General features: G+C 35.9%; 1 protein-coding gene across 1 annotated transcript in view; it reads left to right on the forward strand.

Moving 5' to 3' along the window:
• The first annotated feature begins 214 nt into the window (after nt 1–214).
• Sema3c (semaphorin 3C) overlaps nt 215–20,205 on the forward strand; it is a 138,507-nt gene continuing 118,516 nt past the window's right edge. Inside the window, exons 1-2 of the mRNA XM_042684770.1 lie at nt 215–470; nt 2,503–2,643. Of these exons, the coding sequence (XP_042540704.1) occupies nt 2,541–2,643 (103 nt within the window). The 5' untranslated portion in view covers nt 215–470; nt 2,503–2,540. The remainder of the gene's footprint in view (nt 471–2,502; nt 2,644–20,205) is intronic.

The raw sequence follows: 20,205 nt of genomic DNA on the forward strand, positions 1-20,205 counted from the left end.
AAGCGCATTCCCGCATCTCTGGGGCAGCCCGGTCCGCCCTCGTGGCTCTAGGCTCCCCGCCACCCTTTGGCCCGCGCGCGCTCTGGGTGGGGCCTCCTCGCTGCCTCGGGATGCGGCCGGGTGGGGTGCGCTGGGCGGGCGCTGCTAGCCGGCTGGGCGGTGCGCCGGGGCAGCTCCAGCCGCACGCCGCGTCGCTGTAATCGGACACCCGTGCGCTCACCCCCCGCGCCTGCCCGGCCACTTTCCATTCACTCCGAGGTGCCCGATTGAACGACGCGGGGAAGGGCTCCGGGTGCCACGGCACTGCGGCGCTGAGAATTCCTTTACAAAGAAAGTCAGGGGATCAAGAAGAAAGAATCGCACTATTGGAGACGCACTAAGAATTAAGATCTGTGGAAAAGGACTCAGATTGGGGTATCCAACCTGGTAGCACATCGATGACTTGTCTGCGCTGATCTCTTCCAACCTCGGTAAGCTGGATTCGTTATTTTCAGCCTTATAAACACAGCCAGATAGAACTTTAGGGTGTATGGATTGACTTTCTATACATCCGTGTACTACTACAGTCTGGGCATTTTCTTAAGAACCCACGCGGTTTGTCGGGAAAGCATTCTTGGTGCTGCTGCCGGCCTGGCTGGCTGGAATTGTTTCTTTAAACTGTGACACCTGCGGAGAGTTGAAAGTTGGGAGTTATTCCTAAGCTCTCTAAAGCAAAACGGGATCAAGGGAAATCCAAGATCCTTATTTATCATTAGTTTTCAATCAGCAGCAGGTAACACCAGGCAGCACTTCTAACTGCACTGCGAGTTACAAGGAAGACTCTGTAAGGTACTTTGGTTGTGGGGTGGGGGGGGGGGGGGAGGGGGGAAGCGAGGTGGAGGATAGGAAAGCTAGACACTTGGCTTTCACCTTTCAGTGCTAGGCATGGTTGAAATCAGCTTGTTCTGGAGACTAGTTTATTTCATCTACAATATTCTTCTTTGCAATTTATTCTATGTACCCCTAGGGGATATATCTGATTAGATTTAGGTAATTGCTACATATGAAACACATGGAACTATTACCAGTATGTCTAACAAACAGACTGGTGTGGGACATATTAATAGGTTTTATTTTTGTTTATTTTTCCTTGGCACTAACTATAAAGTCAATAAATCGAAGGGGCAAATTACTAAGAGAAAGTCACCCATAAAAATCAATTTTCTTCTAAGGGAATTTAGGGATGACAGGGTGAAGAGGTTGTAGAAGCAGGAAGAAACTGTTTCTTTTGAAAATTACCAACACAAATACTTCTAGGGTTTCCTCCCTCTGTGTGGTCAAAGAAGCAATAATGTTTCTTCCTTAAATCACATAGCCTTTGAAGAACCTGTGAAAGCAATTTAGAATTGTTGTTGCAGATTGAATGTTTGGGCTAATTGCTCTTTTCCTCTTTATCAATGAAACAGTCTTCAGTGTTTAATGACACTTGTTCATTGAATAGAATCTATGATATCATTTCAATTAAAAAGCACATTATATTGGAGATAAGTATTGCTACCTGTAAAAGAACATTTCTAGATTACATTCTAACAGCATTTTACTACATAATTGCTGTATAATTGTAAAAATGATGGGATTTCTCCTATGGTTGTGAGCTTATTTTGCCTAGTGTTGTCTCCCCCTGCTCTCCCCTCCTCCTCCCATGCTTGTGGTTCACCTTAGCATGTCACTCGCTCTTCCTGGGTATCCGACATTAGTTAATAGCATGTATGAATTTTATGCATACTATTTTAAAGATCCATACTTGTCTCTTTGATGTATCTATTGGAATTTTGACAGCCCACTTTCCGGTTGATTTATTTAAAATATGCACTGGTGGGATTCAAGACTCACTGGCTTACTCACCACTAAGCTCAGTGGTTTGAATTTGGCAGGAGTCCATGGTTACCTCATCCACATCATTGAACAGCTGCCTGGTCACCAGAATAAATTGCCACATAGCTAATTTAAATGATTTTACTAATCTAAGATTGAGTGCACAGATTTATGTATAGAAAAAAATCTCAGAGACAAGTGCTCCCAAAGAGTTAATAATTATGGAAGCAAATGGGCACACATGAAAGCATGTGTGGGATTTCTCTATTCATGCCTTGAGGAGGGAGCACTCCTCCCTACTGGCACCTCTCTCAAGTCTTTTTAATGGAATAGAATTTTAGAGATCTCAGTTAAAGACTGGCTTCTCCTTTGGGAATCAACACACTTCAACTCGCTGTTACTCTGCTTCCATATTAGCAATATTTTGGTGGAAGATGAAACAGCCCTTTGGTTGTGGAGATTTGCAGACCCAAATAAATCAGTCTTTTCACATGTGAGATACTAAGTCACAGCACCTCCTACTGTTTACATCTCTGAAGAATTTCAGCTGTAACTTTTGTGAATAGATAGTTCTGTCTAGATCACTGTGTTTTTGTACTCCTAGACTGTGAAATGAGATATCACAAACTTGTTATCTCTCCCTTAAAGGTATTTTCCCTTGGATATTGACTTCCAAAGCTGAAGAAATGGCATTCCAGGCAATTTTCATGTTGGTTGGAGTACTCGTTTGTTCTATCTGTGTAAAAGGATCTTCTCAGCCCCAAGCAAGAGTTTACTTAACATTTGATGGTAAGAGAGTTTGAAAAAGAAAATTCTGGGAAAATGTTATCTGCAGTCTTATTTGGTTTCACTTTATCAAGATCATAAATTAGTCAATGAAAGACTGAATCTTGCTGAGGATGAACATGAAAAGCATTACTGTGGTGCTTTTGGGATGACAGCTATTGCAAATAATGGGTTAGTAGATGAAAGCCTCTCGAGATAATGTTTATGCAAATGTTTGAAGTACATACTGCCTTTTGTTTCTCCTTTAAGTTCCTTCTCTGTCTATATGTATATTCTTGGAGAGATAATGAAAAACTCTGTCTGGTCTCTTGGTTATAAGAAGAAACACCCTCTTCTGCCAGCCCTCATTAGTAGAACAATACTATAGGATAAAATACGTTTAACTTACTAAGACTTTCTCCCAACAAATTAGATACATTAGCTTCAAAACTTTACTCTGGTGGGTGTTCTAATGGTGTTTCTTCTAATTTTTCTCCAGGGCTTCCTATGGTTGGTGTACTATTCTAATAATTTGAAAAGTACCTGCAAGAATAGTTGTAAATATGTTTATTATGATCACTATTATTATTATTTACAGATGTTGCCTTCAAAAGCTTAGAGGAAAGGATGCAATTTCAACTTGTTATATACATTAAAGATATAATATCCTCTGAAAGAATAGTTAACCAAATATGTGCATAGACTTTCTTTTCTTTTGTCTCTTTGTGTCAGTTCTGGGGCTTGAACTTAGGGCCTCATGCTCTTCCTTGACTTTTTCTACACTCAAGGCTAGCTCCACTCTACCAGATGAACCACAGTTCTACTTCTGGCTCTATGTTAGTTAATTGGAAATAAGATTCTCACAGGTTTTCTGCCTAGGCTTGCTTTGGACTATGGTCCTCATATCTCACTCAGCCTTCTCAGTAGCTAGTATTTCATGCATGAGCCACCAACACCTTGTCTTGTGCATGAACTTTCAAGTATGGATCTCATACTTATAGGTAGATTATTTTGGTGAGTCAAACAATCCATGTTAACTGGACAGATGAAAAAAGAAGGGAAAGAGAAGTACCTTGCCATTCAGGAACATGGATATTTTTATTGCATTTTTTTCTTCTCTGTAGGAAATTCAGTTGTCATGGACATGTTTTTACTTTCCTTTGATAGACTATTCTTTCAGACATTCCCATGTCCCTGAAATTCTTGGTTATCTTCAGTTTCAAATAGCACCATGACTGGCACTTATCAGTCCAAGGGCTATCTTACTTTTCTTTGTTTTTAAGTTACCAAGTGCTTCTCCAAGGTCATCACAAGCACTGAAGGAACCATATTTAGAATTTACAGCATGTGAGCTTCTAATTGCTTCTTTAGTGTACAAGCTAAATTCCCCCTAACACCATACGTAGGTCTGTAGTTAGGTTGTGATGGAAGGAGCAGAAAGCACCCTTAGAAATGTCTTTTTTCTTTTAGGAGTTAGTAAAACATCTTATATACTGCCCCCGCTTTTCTCCCATATTGAGAACCAAGAAATATTTCATCAAATAAGACTAACAATGTTAACCAAAATGTAGTATTTTAAGGGGAGGCTTGAAATGGTGTAGTTCCTTAGAAAGACTAATTCACAGTCAAACAAAATAAATACTAGGCTGTTACTTAAAAGGTGAAGGATAGGGAGAAAGGGAAGGGGGTATATAAATGATTAAGAGAGGAAGTGGTGAGAACACAGTCATAAAATTCAGTTTATATCAGGATATCTATGAATTAAGAAAACTGACAGAAGGGTTTGTGTTGGGAGCTAGAGGGAGAATAATAAAGGAGGTGAGATCAGTCAAGATGCATTGTACTCATAAACTGAGGTTTGAATAGTAACTCCTTTGTAGAAGTACTTAAAGAAAATAAAAATAGCCAGGTGCTAGTGGCTCATGCCTGTAATCCTAGCTACTCAGGAGGCTGAGATCTGAGGATTATAGTTCAAAGCCTCCCCGGGCAGGAAAGTCAGTGCCCAGGCCCAGAGTACAAGCTCCATGACTGACAGAAAAAAAGAAAAAATAACAAATAAGGCATTGAGAAACTGGGTGCTGGTGGCTCACCCCTGTAGTCCTACGTACTCATTAGGCTGAGATCTGAGGATCAAGGTTCAAAACCAGCCTGGGAAGGAAAGTCCATGAGACTCTTCTCTCCAATTAACCACCAGAAAACTGGAAGTGGCAGAAGTGGTAGAATGCTCACCTTGAGCTGAAGAGCTCAGGGACAGTGGCCAGGCCCAGAATTCAAACCCCACAACTAACCAAAACAAACAAACAAAAAAGGCATTAAGAATGTATAATTTCCTGTTTTCTACATTACTTCTAGTATGAAGGGAGATGGGATGGTCTAAAGATTAGACATTAAACAAGTTCTTCTATGAATCCAAACTATCCCCAAACTTATTTTTAATTCTAATTTTATTATCTTTAAGTAGTTGTACAAAGGCATTTATATGCAACATGGAAGTTTATAAGTACAGTATATCAGGAATGTTACTGTTTTCCAAATCTTTTATATAAATATTACCAAATGAGTTACTAAAAGTAATTCAGTACGTTTATATTTGAAAAGACAGTTGAAATTATATTTCGCAGAAGAAAACTCAGATTAATCTTTAGAATCAATTTTTCTCACTGTGTTCAGTGACTGCTGTGTTTCACTGGGAGTGGGAGTTACAATGACCTTTTCAAATGTTGTATGTCTAATATTTTAGATGCTTTTAATCCCAAACCCAATACAGATCCTTGCAGAATAAGATCCACTTCCATTTATAGACTGTGGTCTTCAATTTTTGACATAGTGTTCTTTTCAAGCATATGACTGACAAATAATTTTAGAAGTCAGAGATCACTAAAATACTGTTTTAAAGGGAAAAAACTGGGAAAAAGCAAGAGAAGAGGTGACACTGTTCAAAAAGAAATTAACTCATTACTTGACTTATGTAACTGTAACCCTTCTGTACATCACCTTTACAGTAACAATAAAAATAAATAAAATAATTACAAATTTATAAAAAAGAAGTAGATGAATTAAAATAAAATTCTACTCATTCTAAATTAATAACTTCTTAAAACTCACAAAGTCTGGGGCTGGGAAGGTGGCTCAGTGGTAGAGTGCTTGCCTTGCATGCCTGAGGCCCTGGGTTCGATTCCTCAGTACCACAAGCAAAAAGAAAAAAGCCAGAAGTGGCGCTGTGGCTCATGTGGTAGAGCACTAGCCTTGAGCTTAGGAGCTGAGGGACAGCATCTAGGCCCAGAGTTCAGGCCCCACGACCGGACTTCCCTTCCACCCCCCCCAAAAAAAAAAAAAACTCACGAAGTCTGTACTAGACAAGATGTAAAGAGAAAGATATCTAGCTGGACTCTGGATACCCAGAGAGTTAAGATTTTAGAATTGTGGTTCAAAGTCAGCTGAGCAACAAAATCTGTGAGACTCCTATCTAACCACTTAAACAGGTAAAACATGTAAAGCTATGTCTCAAGTGGTAAATGTCAGCTTTGAGTAAAATGCAAAGGGACACACTTTGTCCCAACACACACATACACACACACTTTTTGCAAAAACTGTTGCTAAATTGTACAAAATTTCATTCATCAATTCAAGATGATTTTCTTATGTGACTAATTTCTCTCCAAAAATGACCTACTCTTGACATCAAAATATAGAATTATGTACTGATTACCAGGTTTATTAGTGCACATGTATTTAAACACATATGGATATTTACTTCCTTAATTTACCTTATATTTCTCATATGGATATTTACTTTAGTTGACCTTATATATCCATCAAAATTCAGGAATTAGAAGATCGTTGGAGGAAATTCAAGTAATCACAAGTTTTATTAGGCAGAGGTCAATTGTATCCCTTTTTGATATCTCTGTACATGTTTGAATTCTCAGAATTATTTACCTGCTTGATTTTATTCTTAAAATCTTCTCTTACTATAACTGGGTTCTCTACCTGTGTCATTCTGGGGGAAACCTTAGAAGAATCTATTCTGTCTTGTCTTACTTTTGTCCATGTAAGCTTTGCTGTCAATATAAAGGTGAGTGAAATAAGGTTTCTCCTTCCATCCACATTCCATTCTGTATTTTTGCGGTAGATTGATGGGGTGATAATGTTTACAAAACAGTGATTTACAGAGTTGACTTCCATGCTGATCTAGAGTAAGGTCAAGCAGATGACTATCAGTCTTATGTGAGAATGAACCTCAGATGATAATAATTAGTTTCATTTGTGCTCCCCAAATCTTCCATGTGAAGAAAACTACAAATTCTATTAGTATTTTCTAATGATTATAATTCCCATTTTATGTCAGTTTTCCAAATGGATATAAATGTCATGCTACTGCTTTTTAACTTGAATTATTTGTAGGAGCAAAGTAATTTGTAGGAACAAAAATATTGTCATTTTTTTCTCCAAAAGCCACTTTGGAATCTAGGAAAAGTAACCTTTGCTTGTATTCAAGGCAACCTTGTTTTGTTTGCTAATGTATCAGTGAAAAAAAAGTTGAATAAATCTAGCTCTAATCCAGTAAATATTCTAGCATTTATTGTAATTTAAAATCAGGAATAATGGGGCTGGGAAGGTGGCTCAGTGGAAGAGCGCTTGCCTTGCATGCTTGAGGTCCTGGGTTCGATTCCTCAGCACCACATAACCCAAAAGAAAAAAGCCAGAAGTGGCGCTGTGGCTCAAGTGGTAGAGCACTAGCCTTGAGCTGAAGAGCTGAGGGACAGCGCGCAGGCCCAGAGTTCAGGCCCCACAACCGGACCAAAAAAAAAAAAAAAAATCAGGAATAATGCTTAAATAGGGATACAGGTTAACCCATTGTAACAATGAGATGTACAAGACACTATGTTGAAAACAATCTTTACAACTTTGGTGGGCTGGAGGGGGAGTTGTGGAGGAGGTAGGGAAGGGATCATAGGGGAAAAACGAGGAGGCTACAATGCTTGATAGGAAATGTACTCATAACCTTGCTCATGTAACTGTAACTCCTCTGTACAGTATTTTTACAATAAAAAATGTCAAAAACTCAGGAATAAGTACATAATAGCTTGTTAACATTATGTCAGTTATTTCTAAAACTGAAGAAAAAGTTTCTGAATTAGAAATAAAGATATCATCTACATGTGAATTGATTTAAAAACATGATTACTGGATTAAGTATAATATTCTCTATTTAAAAATGTAAGCCAGGCGCTGGTAGCTCACGCCTGTAATCCTAGCTACTCAGGAGGCTGAGATCTGAGGATCGGCATTCAAAGCCAGCCCAGGCAGGAAAGTTCGTGAGACTCTTTTCTCCAATAAACCGCTAGAAAACCAGCAGTGGTGCTGTGGCTCAAGCAGTAGAGTGCTCGCCTTGAGCTGAAGAGCACAAGGACAGCACCCAAGCCCAGAGTTCAAGCCCCACAACCGACAAAAAACGAAAACCAAAAACATAAAAATGTGGTGAATCACATGAAAAGAGAAAGATTACTTTTTCATCTAGTGATTCAGATTGTTAATCTAAAACACTCAATGTTATTTAAACAAAATTATTCATACTTTTCATTATTTTTCTTAGTCTTTAGGATCTATAATAATGTTTTATTTTGTTTCTGGTATTGAAAACTTTTGTTTACTTCTTATGTCTGTTTAAAGATATATGTACTTTGTCAACCTTCAAATAAACAGCTTTTGATATTGTTAGTTTTTCCCATTAAACATTTATTTATTTATTTATTTATTTAATGCTTGTCCTGGGTCTTGAATTCAGGGCCTATGTCATGTCCCTGAGCTTCTTTGGCTCAAAGCTAGCATTCTTCCATTTGAACTGCAGTGTAATTTCAGCCTTTTCTGAGTAGTTTATTGGAGATAAGAGTCTTATTGACTTTCCTGCCTGGACTGGCTTCAAACTGCCATCCTCATTTCTCAACCTCCTTGAGCAGCTGGGATTACAGGAGTGAGGCACTTTTGCCCAGCTAACATTTCATTCACTTTTTCAAAATTTCCTTATTCCTAATTTCTTCTTGCCTCAGGATAAACTTGTTCTTAATTTTAGCACTTATTTGAGTAGAAGTTTGGGTTATTAATTTTATACATTGCTTCTACTGTAGCTATTCATGTTATACATTTTCCTCAATAATACACTTTAATAGCCCACCACAAATTCTGCCAAAATACATTAAGATTGCAATTAATTTATTATTCTTTTACTTGTTACCTTGTCTATTTCCTATGGACTATTTAGATATGTGTTGGTTATGTGTGATACTGTATGAATCTTCGAGCATTTTTGTAGATTGTTCTGTTATTAATCTCTACAGAATTTTTACCATGTTAGTTATTTAAGCATAGTTAGTGACAGAATAAAGAGAACATATATTCTGCTTTCATTGCTTAGAGTATTTGTTCAATTCCAATTAGGTCTAGTCAGTTAATGATTATCTATATCTTTACTGATTTTCTATCTTCTTGTTCATTAACTCACTGGCCTCATCAAAATGAGGCCAGTTCTTTATTTCTCCATTAATCTTAGAAAATGTTCACTCTAGCTGTATATTGAAATATTTAGTTCTCAGAGAATCCTGTGTTACTGCAGTGCCTTTTAAGTCCTCTTACAATGGTCCTATTAAATGTCTCCTAAATATCTCAAGCATCACCTACATGCTTTTATAATCCCAAAGTCAACAAAATCTGAACAAAAAGCTGTGTTTTTCATCTTGTGACAGTGTCACTGACCTCTAAGAGATGGATGCAATCATTGTGACTTGGACTTTACCTGAAACTGTACAGAGAAATCCACCTTTTTTGTTGTTGCTGTTGTAAAGCCATGAGTAAGAAACTGTTCTGAGATACAATTGCAGCAGCTGATGAGAAAATTGCAAAGAAATGTAGTCTTTTTTTCTTATAATAATAAGCATAGGACTCTGGTATGTGAAATAAAGCCAAATATTTTTGAAGGCTAGAATGGGAAGGAAGAAATTTTATTTCAGGTATTTTAAAGAATGCCTTGTTGAAATGCTAGGATAGATATGTCAGAATAGAAAAGATATATGCTATTGATCTCTTTTAAGAATTTTGGGAATCATTTGGAAGCCTATATTGTCTTTTTATAAAAAAAATATAGTTCTTATTCTAGGTGAGTTTTCTCAGATGATAGTAAGGCTCATTCTGTTGCCCCAAAATGATGCTATGGTATTATGAGTGTAAGAAAAGTTATAATCATTGTACAATTTCTACAAAGGTACAAAGAAGGATTGTTCTAGGTTTTTGAAACCCAGTGAAAGAGGGTGTGTTAGGAATGTTCAGTAACTCAACCAAAGCAGTTTCATGACAAAAAGTATTATATTTAATGGAATTACCACAAATATAGGCAAACATATTTTAATTAGATTTAACTCTACCAAATGGAAGTGACTAAGAAGTGCAAGGTAGTTTATTTTACATTTGTTCACATGCTGATCATATGTTTCTATTACATTTATAAAACTATATTTTACATAATTTTATTTGTAATACAAGAAAATATGCCAATAACCAAAATTATAAATTGCTTTCATCCTACACATATAGATACTGCTATTTTGTCTTTATGGTTCTAAAATATTTTGGTAATATATTTATATCTGGTATAATATACACTAATGTATATTGCCTTTGTTCAGGCTCTATTCTAACTGCGTCATATTATATACTAAAAATATCTATTGAAAACAGTAGCCATAAATTAAAAAATTATGATGCATCATTTTTTTAAATTGTAGTTTAACAAAATCTTTTAAAAAGTTAAAAAGGTGCTATTGTATTTTGTTTTCTCTTAGAACATCAAACTTTTCTAAAAATAAGAAAATAATATTCAATATTCCTTCAATGGACAATTCTTCAATTTGAGGAAAACAGCAACAAGGCCACTGGAGCATGCTCATTTTGTTGTTATCATGAGATTTCCTTTGGGTATCAGACTGAGCAGGAGAAGGCTAACTAGAGGAATTTATTATTTATAATCCTTATCTCACTATGCCAGTTTAGCAAAATGTATCTTTTTTGTTGTTGTTTTGTTTTTGTTTTGGCAGTCCTGGGTCTTAAACTCAGGACCTGGGCACTGTCCCTGAGACTTTTTTTTTCTTAAGACTAGCACTCTACCATTTTTTAGCTAACCTTCTGTTAAAGAGAAATGACTTAATAATTGTTTTCTGTGAATATCCCTTCAGCATTAGTTAATACAGCATTGAAATGTACTCAATATTTCCATTCCTAAACATCTTTTTTTTATGCTCCATTTCTTTCTTTTTTAAAATTTTATTTTATTTTTTTATTGTGAAAATACCATACAGAGGAGTTACAATTACATGGGCAAGATAATGAGTACATTTCTTATCAAGCATTGTTGCCTCCTCTTTGTTTCCCCTTCCCATCTCTTCCCATACACCCCCCACCTCTCCCCACTGGATCCTTCCCCCACCACCAAAGTTGTAAAGTTCGTTTTTTGACATAATGACTTGTACATCTCATTGTTGCAATGGGTCCACCTGTATCCCTAGTTAAATGATTTGTTTTTGCCCTTCCCCTCCACAAATTATACCAACATCAAATACAGTGAAAGTAGGGGTTATACCATGGGGGAGGGACATACAAAGCAACATAGAAATCATCTTATAAATGTGTTAGAAACAATTACATGAAAGAAAAAAAAATTGAATACTTATCTTGGGGTTCATTCCCCGAACATCAACTTATCTGACCTTTTCTGCTTGACTCAGACATATACTAGTTATCTTTTGTATAAAGAAGTATAGGGAAACGTCCACTTTGATATTAGTTCTATTACTGTGAAAAACTATAAGCATAAAATATCAAGAAAGAAAGTTTCCAGCTTTGGACTAATCCCAACATTCCTTTTCCTTCTACATTTCCATTTATGTATAACTGAGGACTTCTTTTGTCAAAGGAAATGATTTTTATAAGCAAAGGACTTTTTCCTATCACAGAGCATGAGTTGGCAAGAAAGAGCTGGAGAGGCAAAGCTTGATGTTGAGCCATGTTCTATTTTAAGGTAGCCCTGGCCAGGAAACAATATGCTGAGCTGTAAAGATGGCAGTCCATTCTGAATTTCCAAGGTGGAAGCTTTTCAGAAACAATCATTTCCTGCCTTCCTTCATCTCCAGAACAAATCCACTGCTTTTAAGTACTCAAGAGAATAATAGTTCCGTTCTACAGAGTGCTTTTTACTTTTTGAAAAATTTACTTTATGAAGAATGACCTTTATTACAGAATGCATGAAGGCTTGTTAGAGTTGGAGCTCTTTGTTCAGATCTTCTAGCTTGGTGGTGACACACTAGAAAACAGAAGTGAGAAAAAAAAGAAAACTAGTTGTAAACAGTACTTGAATAGAACCAGAAGCAAACTGAAAAATGCATAGTACATTTGTGAAGAAATACCAGGAAAATAATGTAAATATTATCAAATTCATGCTATTTCTTCTCCAAAAAATATGCAACACTGCAGCTTTAATATGCTTTAACATTTTAATTAACTACTGAATATATGAAGAAATCTCTTTCCTGTTCTTTCCTTTTTTCCCCATCTTCTTCTTCCCCTTTGTTTCTCTTTCCCTTACTCCTTCCTTCTTGATTTCGCTCCCTCTTCTTCCTTTTCTCTCTTCTTTCTTTGTTTTTCTTTCTGGAATCCTCCTTTTCTACCAGAGGTAGAGGTGAAATATAGAGGTTTCCACATGCTAGCCAAATGATCTACCAATGACCCACATCTTCAGTCTTACTACCTGAGTTTAAATATGTTTAATATAACATTACAGCAGTCCCTAAATTCTCTGCTCAAAGACTAATGCAGTATATCAGGATAAACATTCAATATTTTTGTTGTTCTCTAATGCTTACAAATAATTGTATGGTTTTTGTCTTACCTTTTGCCTTACTCATTTCCAAGGGTATTAATATATGTGGCCTTAGAAGGAAGATCATGTGCTGCTCGACTCTAATCTTTGATTTAAGAATTTTGATAATAAAAGTATGAAGGTTCTACCTAATGAATTAAAAAAATATTACAACAACAAATGAATAGATATCAGACTTTGCATACAGATTTGCTCTACTATCATTATATATGCATTACATATAATGTTTTGGCCAATGTGAAGTTTAAGGTCTATATAGAATTGATAGACCAATGAAACTGATATGTCATAGAAGACAATTTTGGATTCTCTTAAGAAACAATCAGGTTGCCAGTCAAGTGAAAAATAATGCTTTGACTCTGTATAGAATTAATAGGTCTGAAAAATAAACTGTTTTTTTTCGAGTGGGTACTACTTTATTTCTTTATTTTATTGTAAAAGTGATAAACAGAGGTGTCAAATCAGGTAATGAGTGCAGTTTTTTTTCTCCCTTGTATCTCTAAGTTCTAAACTTTAAAAATACATATGTACATTTTCTCTTTCTGGAGAAAGAATTAATTCTGGAGAAAGTATATAAACATCTGAGTATAACATACATATTGTACACGTACATATTGCATACAGATAGTCAATAAAAGAAAAATAATTATGTTTAATCCTGCTTTAGTCTTTTTTAACTTATATATTCTTTTACAAATGAATGTAACCAAACCTGATAAGTCATAAAGTGGTTGTAATATTCCTGATGCCATTTTAATGTGTTATTCATGTTTTTTTTCTCTACTGTGAGTAATCACAGATTTATAATTACAGTATAATTGGGTGATTAACTCTTGAAACAGTTTAGCTGTTAGGATCTAATTAGTACACTAAGCTCTGTAGTAACTGCTTAGTATGAGGATCAGAGCAAAAAACTCTGATGATGTAGGTATTTGAATGTTCCCAAAGGCTAGTTTATGTAGTCCTTATAATTGCTAGAGTAACAATTCCAACAGAACTGTAATTCTTAACTCAAGAGTCTGTTCAGGGGGCTGGGAAGGTGGCTCAGTGGTAGAGTGCTTGCCTTGCATGCATGAGGCCTTGGGTCCGATTCCTCAGCACCAAAGGAGCAGAAAACAAAAAAGGCGGAAGTGGTTTTGTGGCTCAAGTGGTAGACCCCTAGCCTTGAGCCAAGGGACAGCACCTAAGCCCAGAATTGAGGCCCCACGACTGACCAAAAGACAAAACAAAACAAAGAGTCTTTGTTCAATGGTATTAGTGAAGAATAGCACAGTAATTATACAAATACATAATACAAATACATACAAAGACAAAATACATAATATTTTCTTTAACTTATTATAGAAAAGAGTCAAATCTGTATGTTATCTATCATCTATTTAAAAACATATGTTTAACATTTCTATATACAGATACACACTTATGTATATACACATAACCATTCAGTAGGCTGAATTGAAAACAATAAATTCGAGATGAAGTCTCATGAAAGCACATGCAAATCTTGATTCTGTCTGGTGACCATCTTAAAAACCTCCATTTTATTTCACTTAATATAATTTTTTCCAAGCCTTTCCATTTCCTAACAAGTGGGGCAATGTCATTCTTTCTGATGGAGGCGTAGAATTCCAGTGTGTATATATACCACATTTTCTTGATCCATTCATCTACTGAGGGGCATCTGGGTTGGTTCCAGATCTTAGCTATGGTAAATAATGCTGCAATAAACATAGTTGTGCTGGTAGCGTTAGTGTGGTCTTGTTTGTAAACATTTGGGTAAATGCCCAAAAGTGGGATTGCTGGGTCATTGGGGAGCTCTATGTGAAGTCTTTTGAGGAACCTCTATACTGTTTTCCAAAGTGGTTGAACAAGTTTACACTCCCACCAACAATGCAGTAAGGTTCCCTTCTGTCCACATCCCCTCCAGCATCTGTTGTTGTTAGAGTTCTTGATTATAGCCATTCTAACTGGGGTGAGGTGGCATCTCAATGTTGTTTTGATTTGCATTTCTTTTATGGCTAGGGAGGTTGAGCATTTCTTCATGTGTCTATTGGCCATCCTTCTTTCTTCTTCAGAGAAGTTTCTCTTCAAGCCCAAAGAAACATAGGTCCCATGGTTTCCCTTATTTGCAATATCTAGTATATGTATGAGTCAAGCAGAAAAGATCAGATAATGTGATGTTAGGAAAATGAACCCTTAGATATGTATTTAAATGTTTTTTTTTCTTTCATGCATTTGTTTCTAACGCATTTGTAAGATTATTTCTTTGTTGCTTTGTATGTCCCTCCCCCACAATATAACCCCTGCTTTCACTATATTTGATGTTGGTATAATTTGTGGAGGAGAGGGGGAAAAACAAGTCGTTTAAGGATACAGGTGGACCCATTGCAACAATGAGAAGTACAAGTTGTCATGTCGAAAACGAACTTTACAACTTTGGTGGGGGGCAGGGGAGGGAGGGGAGGATTGGGTGGGGGAGTGGGAGGAGGCAAGGAAGGGATGGGAAGGGTAAACAAAGGAGGAGCCTACAATGCTTGATAAGAAATGTACTTATTATCTTGCCCATGTAATTGTAACCCCTCTGTACAGTATGTTCACAATAAAAAAAATAAAAATATTTAAAAAATATTTTAAAAAATTTAAAAAATAAAATAAAAAAATAAAAAATATTTTAAAAACCCTCCATTTTATAACTTTTTCAGCTTCTTAGAAATATAGTCATCATAATTTAACTCAAAGCAAAAAAAAAACCCTCATGTTTTGAGTTATCTCTTATTTGAGAAAGAATTATTGGATGATTTAATTTTTGTTGGTGTGCAGTCAAAGGCGTAACTGTTCTCTAAAGAAAACAATTCTGTGCTCACATCTAAGTTATGTACTAATCATGGAGAAAATGGGAAGAGATTTGGAGTCTCACTGCATTATATAGGAATCTGAGTTCTTTATAGAAGCAGTTTTCCTGGCACCAAAAACTTCCAACTCTGTGGGTCCATCCAGCCAGATTGTCGCTCCATAAATTCAAACACATACACTCTTTTCCTCCTTTTCCTTGAACAGTACTACTCAGAACATTCCAAGAGACTGGAACATTAAGCTGGTATAAAACAATGAGTGCATTATCATCACTAAAAGAGCATTTGAAATTTTATTAGAAGAAACCAATTAGGACGTTATTTTCAAGCAAAGGGCCTAGCATGGCTCTGCAAAATTACTTTCTGGAGTGGAGTCAGGCAGGGGTTTAGCTGGCACAGAGAGTAGATCTTTAGCTTAGAATTTTGACAGCTTTAATGCTCATGCCACTGGGCTTTTTTCTTTTAAGCTGATTCTCTTAAAAGCCATGCTTCCCACCACCATTCTACATAATTGCATCAATTCTGTTTCCCATCAGTCCCCAGAACCTGCTGATATGATGAGAGCTCTCAAAGCTTTGTGTGAAAATCTAATTATGTAAGATGTACATTCTGTTCAGCTGTATTTTCCAGTTTGATGTATAAAGTTTGGTAAATAAACTCTTATGCTTTTATAATAGTGTTATATCCCTTCGTTATTTACTTAATTATATTTTCAACTGTGGGATAAGCACTTTTCTATCATAGAAAGAAAAAGTATTCAATGGCTTTATTTTTTAAAGGAAAAACAAAGTACCTATGAGCTTTGGTGGAGAGTAAGACAATATTCTGCTTTGGGATGAAAACAAATGTTACTTCCTCTTTACTATAAAGTCTATAGATTTCATTGATAATGTGTTTGACTTTGTGGAAACTTCGACAAAGTGCTATATTGACTCACTTAAGCTTACATTCTAATTTTAGGATATACATTGGACATATTGGATGCAATAATTATTTGTGAATATTTCAGGAATTACATTACAAACTACTAATGTAAAATACCAGTGTTTAGCCATTAGTCTTTGCATTTGTCTCACTGTGAGATATGTGTGTGTGTGTGTGTGTGTGTAAATGATGTGAGAAGGATTATCAAGCTGAACCTGGTATTTATTCCTGAATGGTAAAAGCCTCAAAGCCCAGGTGCTGATGGAGTGCTTAGCAGGAATGCAGTTAGAAGGATCTATGAGTTAAAAGATCATTTATCCCAGCTTTAGCAATGAAATTCAGTGCCATATCCACTTGTATGAAATTACCTCTAAAACAACTATCTTTGATCTCAAAATGTTATAATAAATATTTGACACTAAGGCAGAATTTTAATGCCTATTTTTTAAAATATTGCTTTTGGGTAAATAGGCATTAGATTTTTAATAAGTGAAGATAAATTTGATCAAGTGCATTAACAGTGATTCATTTTTCAAGGCGTGTAAGTACCTGCGTTAGGTTCTAGCCATACAAATGGTGTTTACTTTATTCTAGTAGGTGGGAAACTGATTAGAATTGATTGTTGGAGAATTATGAATCCATATGAGAAAAAGCATTAAATATGAAAGAAATGTTGTGTGTACTTCTCTCTTACTCTTTTCTTCTCACTCCTCCACTCCCACCTTCACTACTGAAAGAGTTCATGATTCACTTAGCAAAAACTATCCAAGAAACTCTGTTTTATTCCTCAGGTATTCTATAACCTACTTCATTCAACACTCTGCTCTTAACGTGTGTGTACAAAGAAAAGAATCCTGTTCACAGTGGCCTCCTGTTTAGTTGAGGCAGAGTGAGCTTAACACCAATAACTATCAATAGCAACGCCTGAGCCATGTCAGATATAAGAGATCCCATAGCCCCTTACAGAAGAGGATGTTTGTGAGAGAATATCTTAAATGAGTTTAAAATTTAATTGAGGATATGTTAAGTTGGAATGATGAAGTTATTATAACTAGCCAAATGTCTCCAAAGCAAATCTCTGTTGCTTATTTTGTTTTATTTTGTATCTCAATTCCTAGCAGTGTCTATAACTATGCAGAGTCATCTTGGCTACCTGCTTGATGACATATGTGACTCCCAGTTGCCAACTTGACTCCTAGACCTAGCACATTTAAAATTCTGAACTGTCTATGATAGTAGTAGGGATTGTTTATAGAGTGCTTTTTATTTTTCTATTTCTACCTCTTTTCTCTCTTTCTCTCTCTCCCTCCTTCCTTCTTTCCTTATTTCTTTCTCTCCCTCTCTCCTTCCCCTCTCCTCTCTCTCATACACTAATATTGAATATATTTAAGGGTTGCATCAAAGGCTTGAAGAAGACTATTCTAAATATCTTTAAAAATTAAAAATGTCTTGGTATTCAGAAACCTTTTATATTTAGGGACACATTCTATACTCATAGTCTAGAAGTTCCTTTCACTAAAAGTATGACAGTGGCATATGCCTATAATTCAAGCTACAACAGGAATAGTGATAGAAGGATTGTGTTTTATCGTTACCATAGGCAAAAAGTTAAGTGAAATTCCATTTCAACAAACAAACCAGGCACAGGAACACATGTCTGTAATAGCTATACATGGGACAAAGGTAGGGATATCATGGTCTAAGGCCAGCTGTGAGCAAAAACATGAGACCCTATCTGAAAACAACCAAAGCAAAAAGGTCAAGTAGTAGAGCACTTACCCAGCAAATGGAAGGCCCTGAGTTCAAACCCAGTAACAAGAAGTACAAAAATAAATTCTTTTCTCTATACTTTTCACCCCATTATAAGCCAAAAAGGTAGAAATTACATGACAGTCAGGCACAAATCTTGGAAAAAATTCTATAGTTTGGGATTTTCAAAATGACTGGTAAATTACACTCAAGGATCCCTAAAGCAGTGATTTCTTGCCTTGACTGTATATTGGGCTGGCCTGCAAGCTTAGACCAACTTATTCACTAGATCAGCCATATTGGAAGCATGGACCTCATGAGAGGCATTTTGGCTTGTAAATGACTTAGTGCTAATTATTAAGGATTTAACAGTTGTGATCTCTCTGCCCTCTCTGGCCTCCACTATGTCATCGATCTTCCACAATGTGATGATCTTCTCACTAGATGCTGAGCCCTTGATATTTGACTTTCTAGCCTCCAGAACTGTGAGAAAATAATTCCTATTCTTTATAATTTGGTACAGGTGTTCTGTTGGAGTAGCACAAATAAACTAAGAAGATCTGAAAGGCTTATAACAGACCAAACTTTATCCTGGCTGTTACAGAATTATAAAATAACGTCTTAATGTGTGATGAACCTTTCTAGCGAATGATCTGCTTAGGGTCCTACAGCCTTAGATGTTTACTATGATCCTATTGTTCCATGTAGACAAGAAAGCCAACAATTAATGGTCTAGAGTTTTACTTTCATCTGCTTTATACTGTTGAAGGTAAAAATAAATGTCTATGGCTAGGTAAGGCTCAATGGTAAGGTGTTTGTCTAGTATCGGGATTCCATCCTCAGTACTATAAAATACCTAATAGTCAGATGATAGATAATAGATAGATATGCAGAAAACCTGTAGAAGTTAGACCAGTAATTCTATTGATAAACACCAAGACTTCATGAGGAACTGGAAATGAAACTATGATTTCACTAACTAAAATAAGTTATAGTTATAGATTACTGTGCTGTTATATTGTAAATTCATAATTGCATGTGTGTAGTTTTAGGTGTAAGTTTTCTCCTGTTTGATACAATGGTTCTCCAGTTGGATAAGAAATTGCTCAATTTTTGGTCATTTCAAGTGGAGTACTTTGACAATTTCATTGTTGACTCTAAATGTACCATCTTTCCTTCTACTTTCTAAAACAACAAGAATTAAAATGCACAGGTCGTTTGTCAGGAGCTGATAAGATTATTTGTAGAATGAACCAACATAACATCTATAGAACAAAAAAGGAAGAAATTTTTAAGAAGGTATATAAATTTAAGCTTAAAATAAACAACATACTCAACTACGGGCATGTGTTCTGTAAGTAGCCTACTGTTCATTCTTTTTGTTCCATAACATTTTATAAAACCTTCTTAACTCATTAATTTCAAAATGCCTATTCTATTCACAAGCCTAGAGACTAGTCAGATATTAGATAATAGGAGAAAACTTTCAACATCAGTTCTGCCTACTGTAGAACAGATTTAACTTACAGGACATTAACTTAAATCATTACCTTGGTTTTTCTGTATCACAGAGCTTTTCTAGAAGGAACTCTTTTGAAGTTTAAAATAGACTTTTTAGGCATTCTCTTCTGTGTGTGTGGGGTTGTATATATGTGTGTATGTGTGTGTGTGTGTGTGTGTGTGTGTGTGTGTGTTGAAGCCCGATTATTGTTTTACCCTAATAACTAATATATTAGTGATATTATTAAGACAGTTTCATGCCTAAACTTAAAATCCAAAGCAACTTTCTAACCATTCTATGCCAACTGTGTAGTTTTGGGGTGTGTTTTATGTATCAGGGATTGGAATTCCTGGTGATTTTTAATACTTTTGTGAAAATTGCCCATCTTGCCAGCCTGGAGTAATATACTCAGTCCTTTCTTATAAAACCAATTCCTCTGGGCATCACTTTTATAATAAAATAAAAAATACATTGTAAAAATCATGAGATCAGGATATCTGAACATGAATGCAATGAATACAGTAATCATGCACTGTCAGTTTATGTAGAGGAAACTAATGAGGACAGAAAAAAATCAGTTTTACTAGATTTTTTTTTTTACCAATGAAACAGCTGGAAAAACAGTCAACTGACTC

This window comes from Dipodomys spectabilis, unplaced genomic scaffold, assembly GCF_019054845.1.
Source record: "Dipodomys spectabilis isolate Male_0828 unplaced genomic scaffold, ASM1905484v1 ptg000089l, whole genome shotgun sequence".
Lineage (NCBI taxonomy): Eukaryota > Metazoa > Chordata > Mammalia > Rodentia > Heteromyidae > Dipodomys > Dipodomys spectabilis.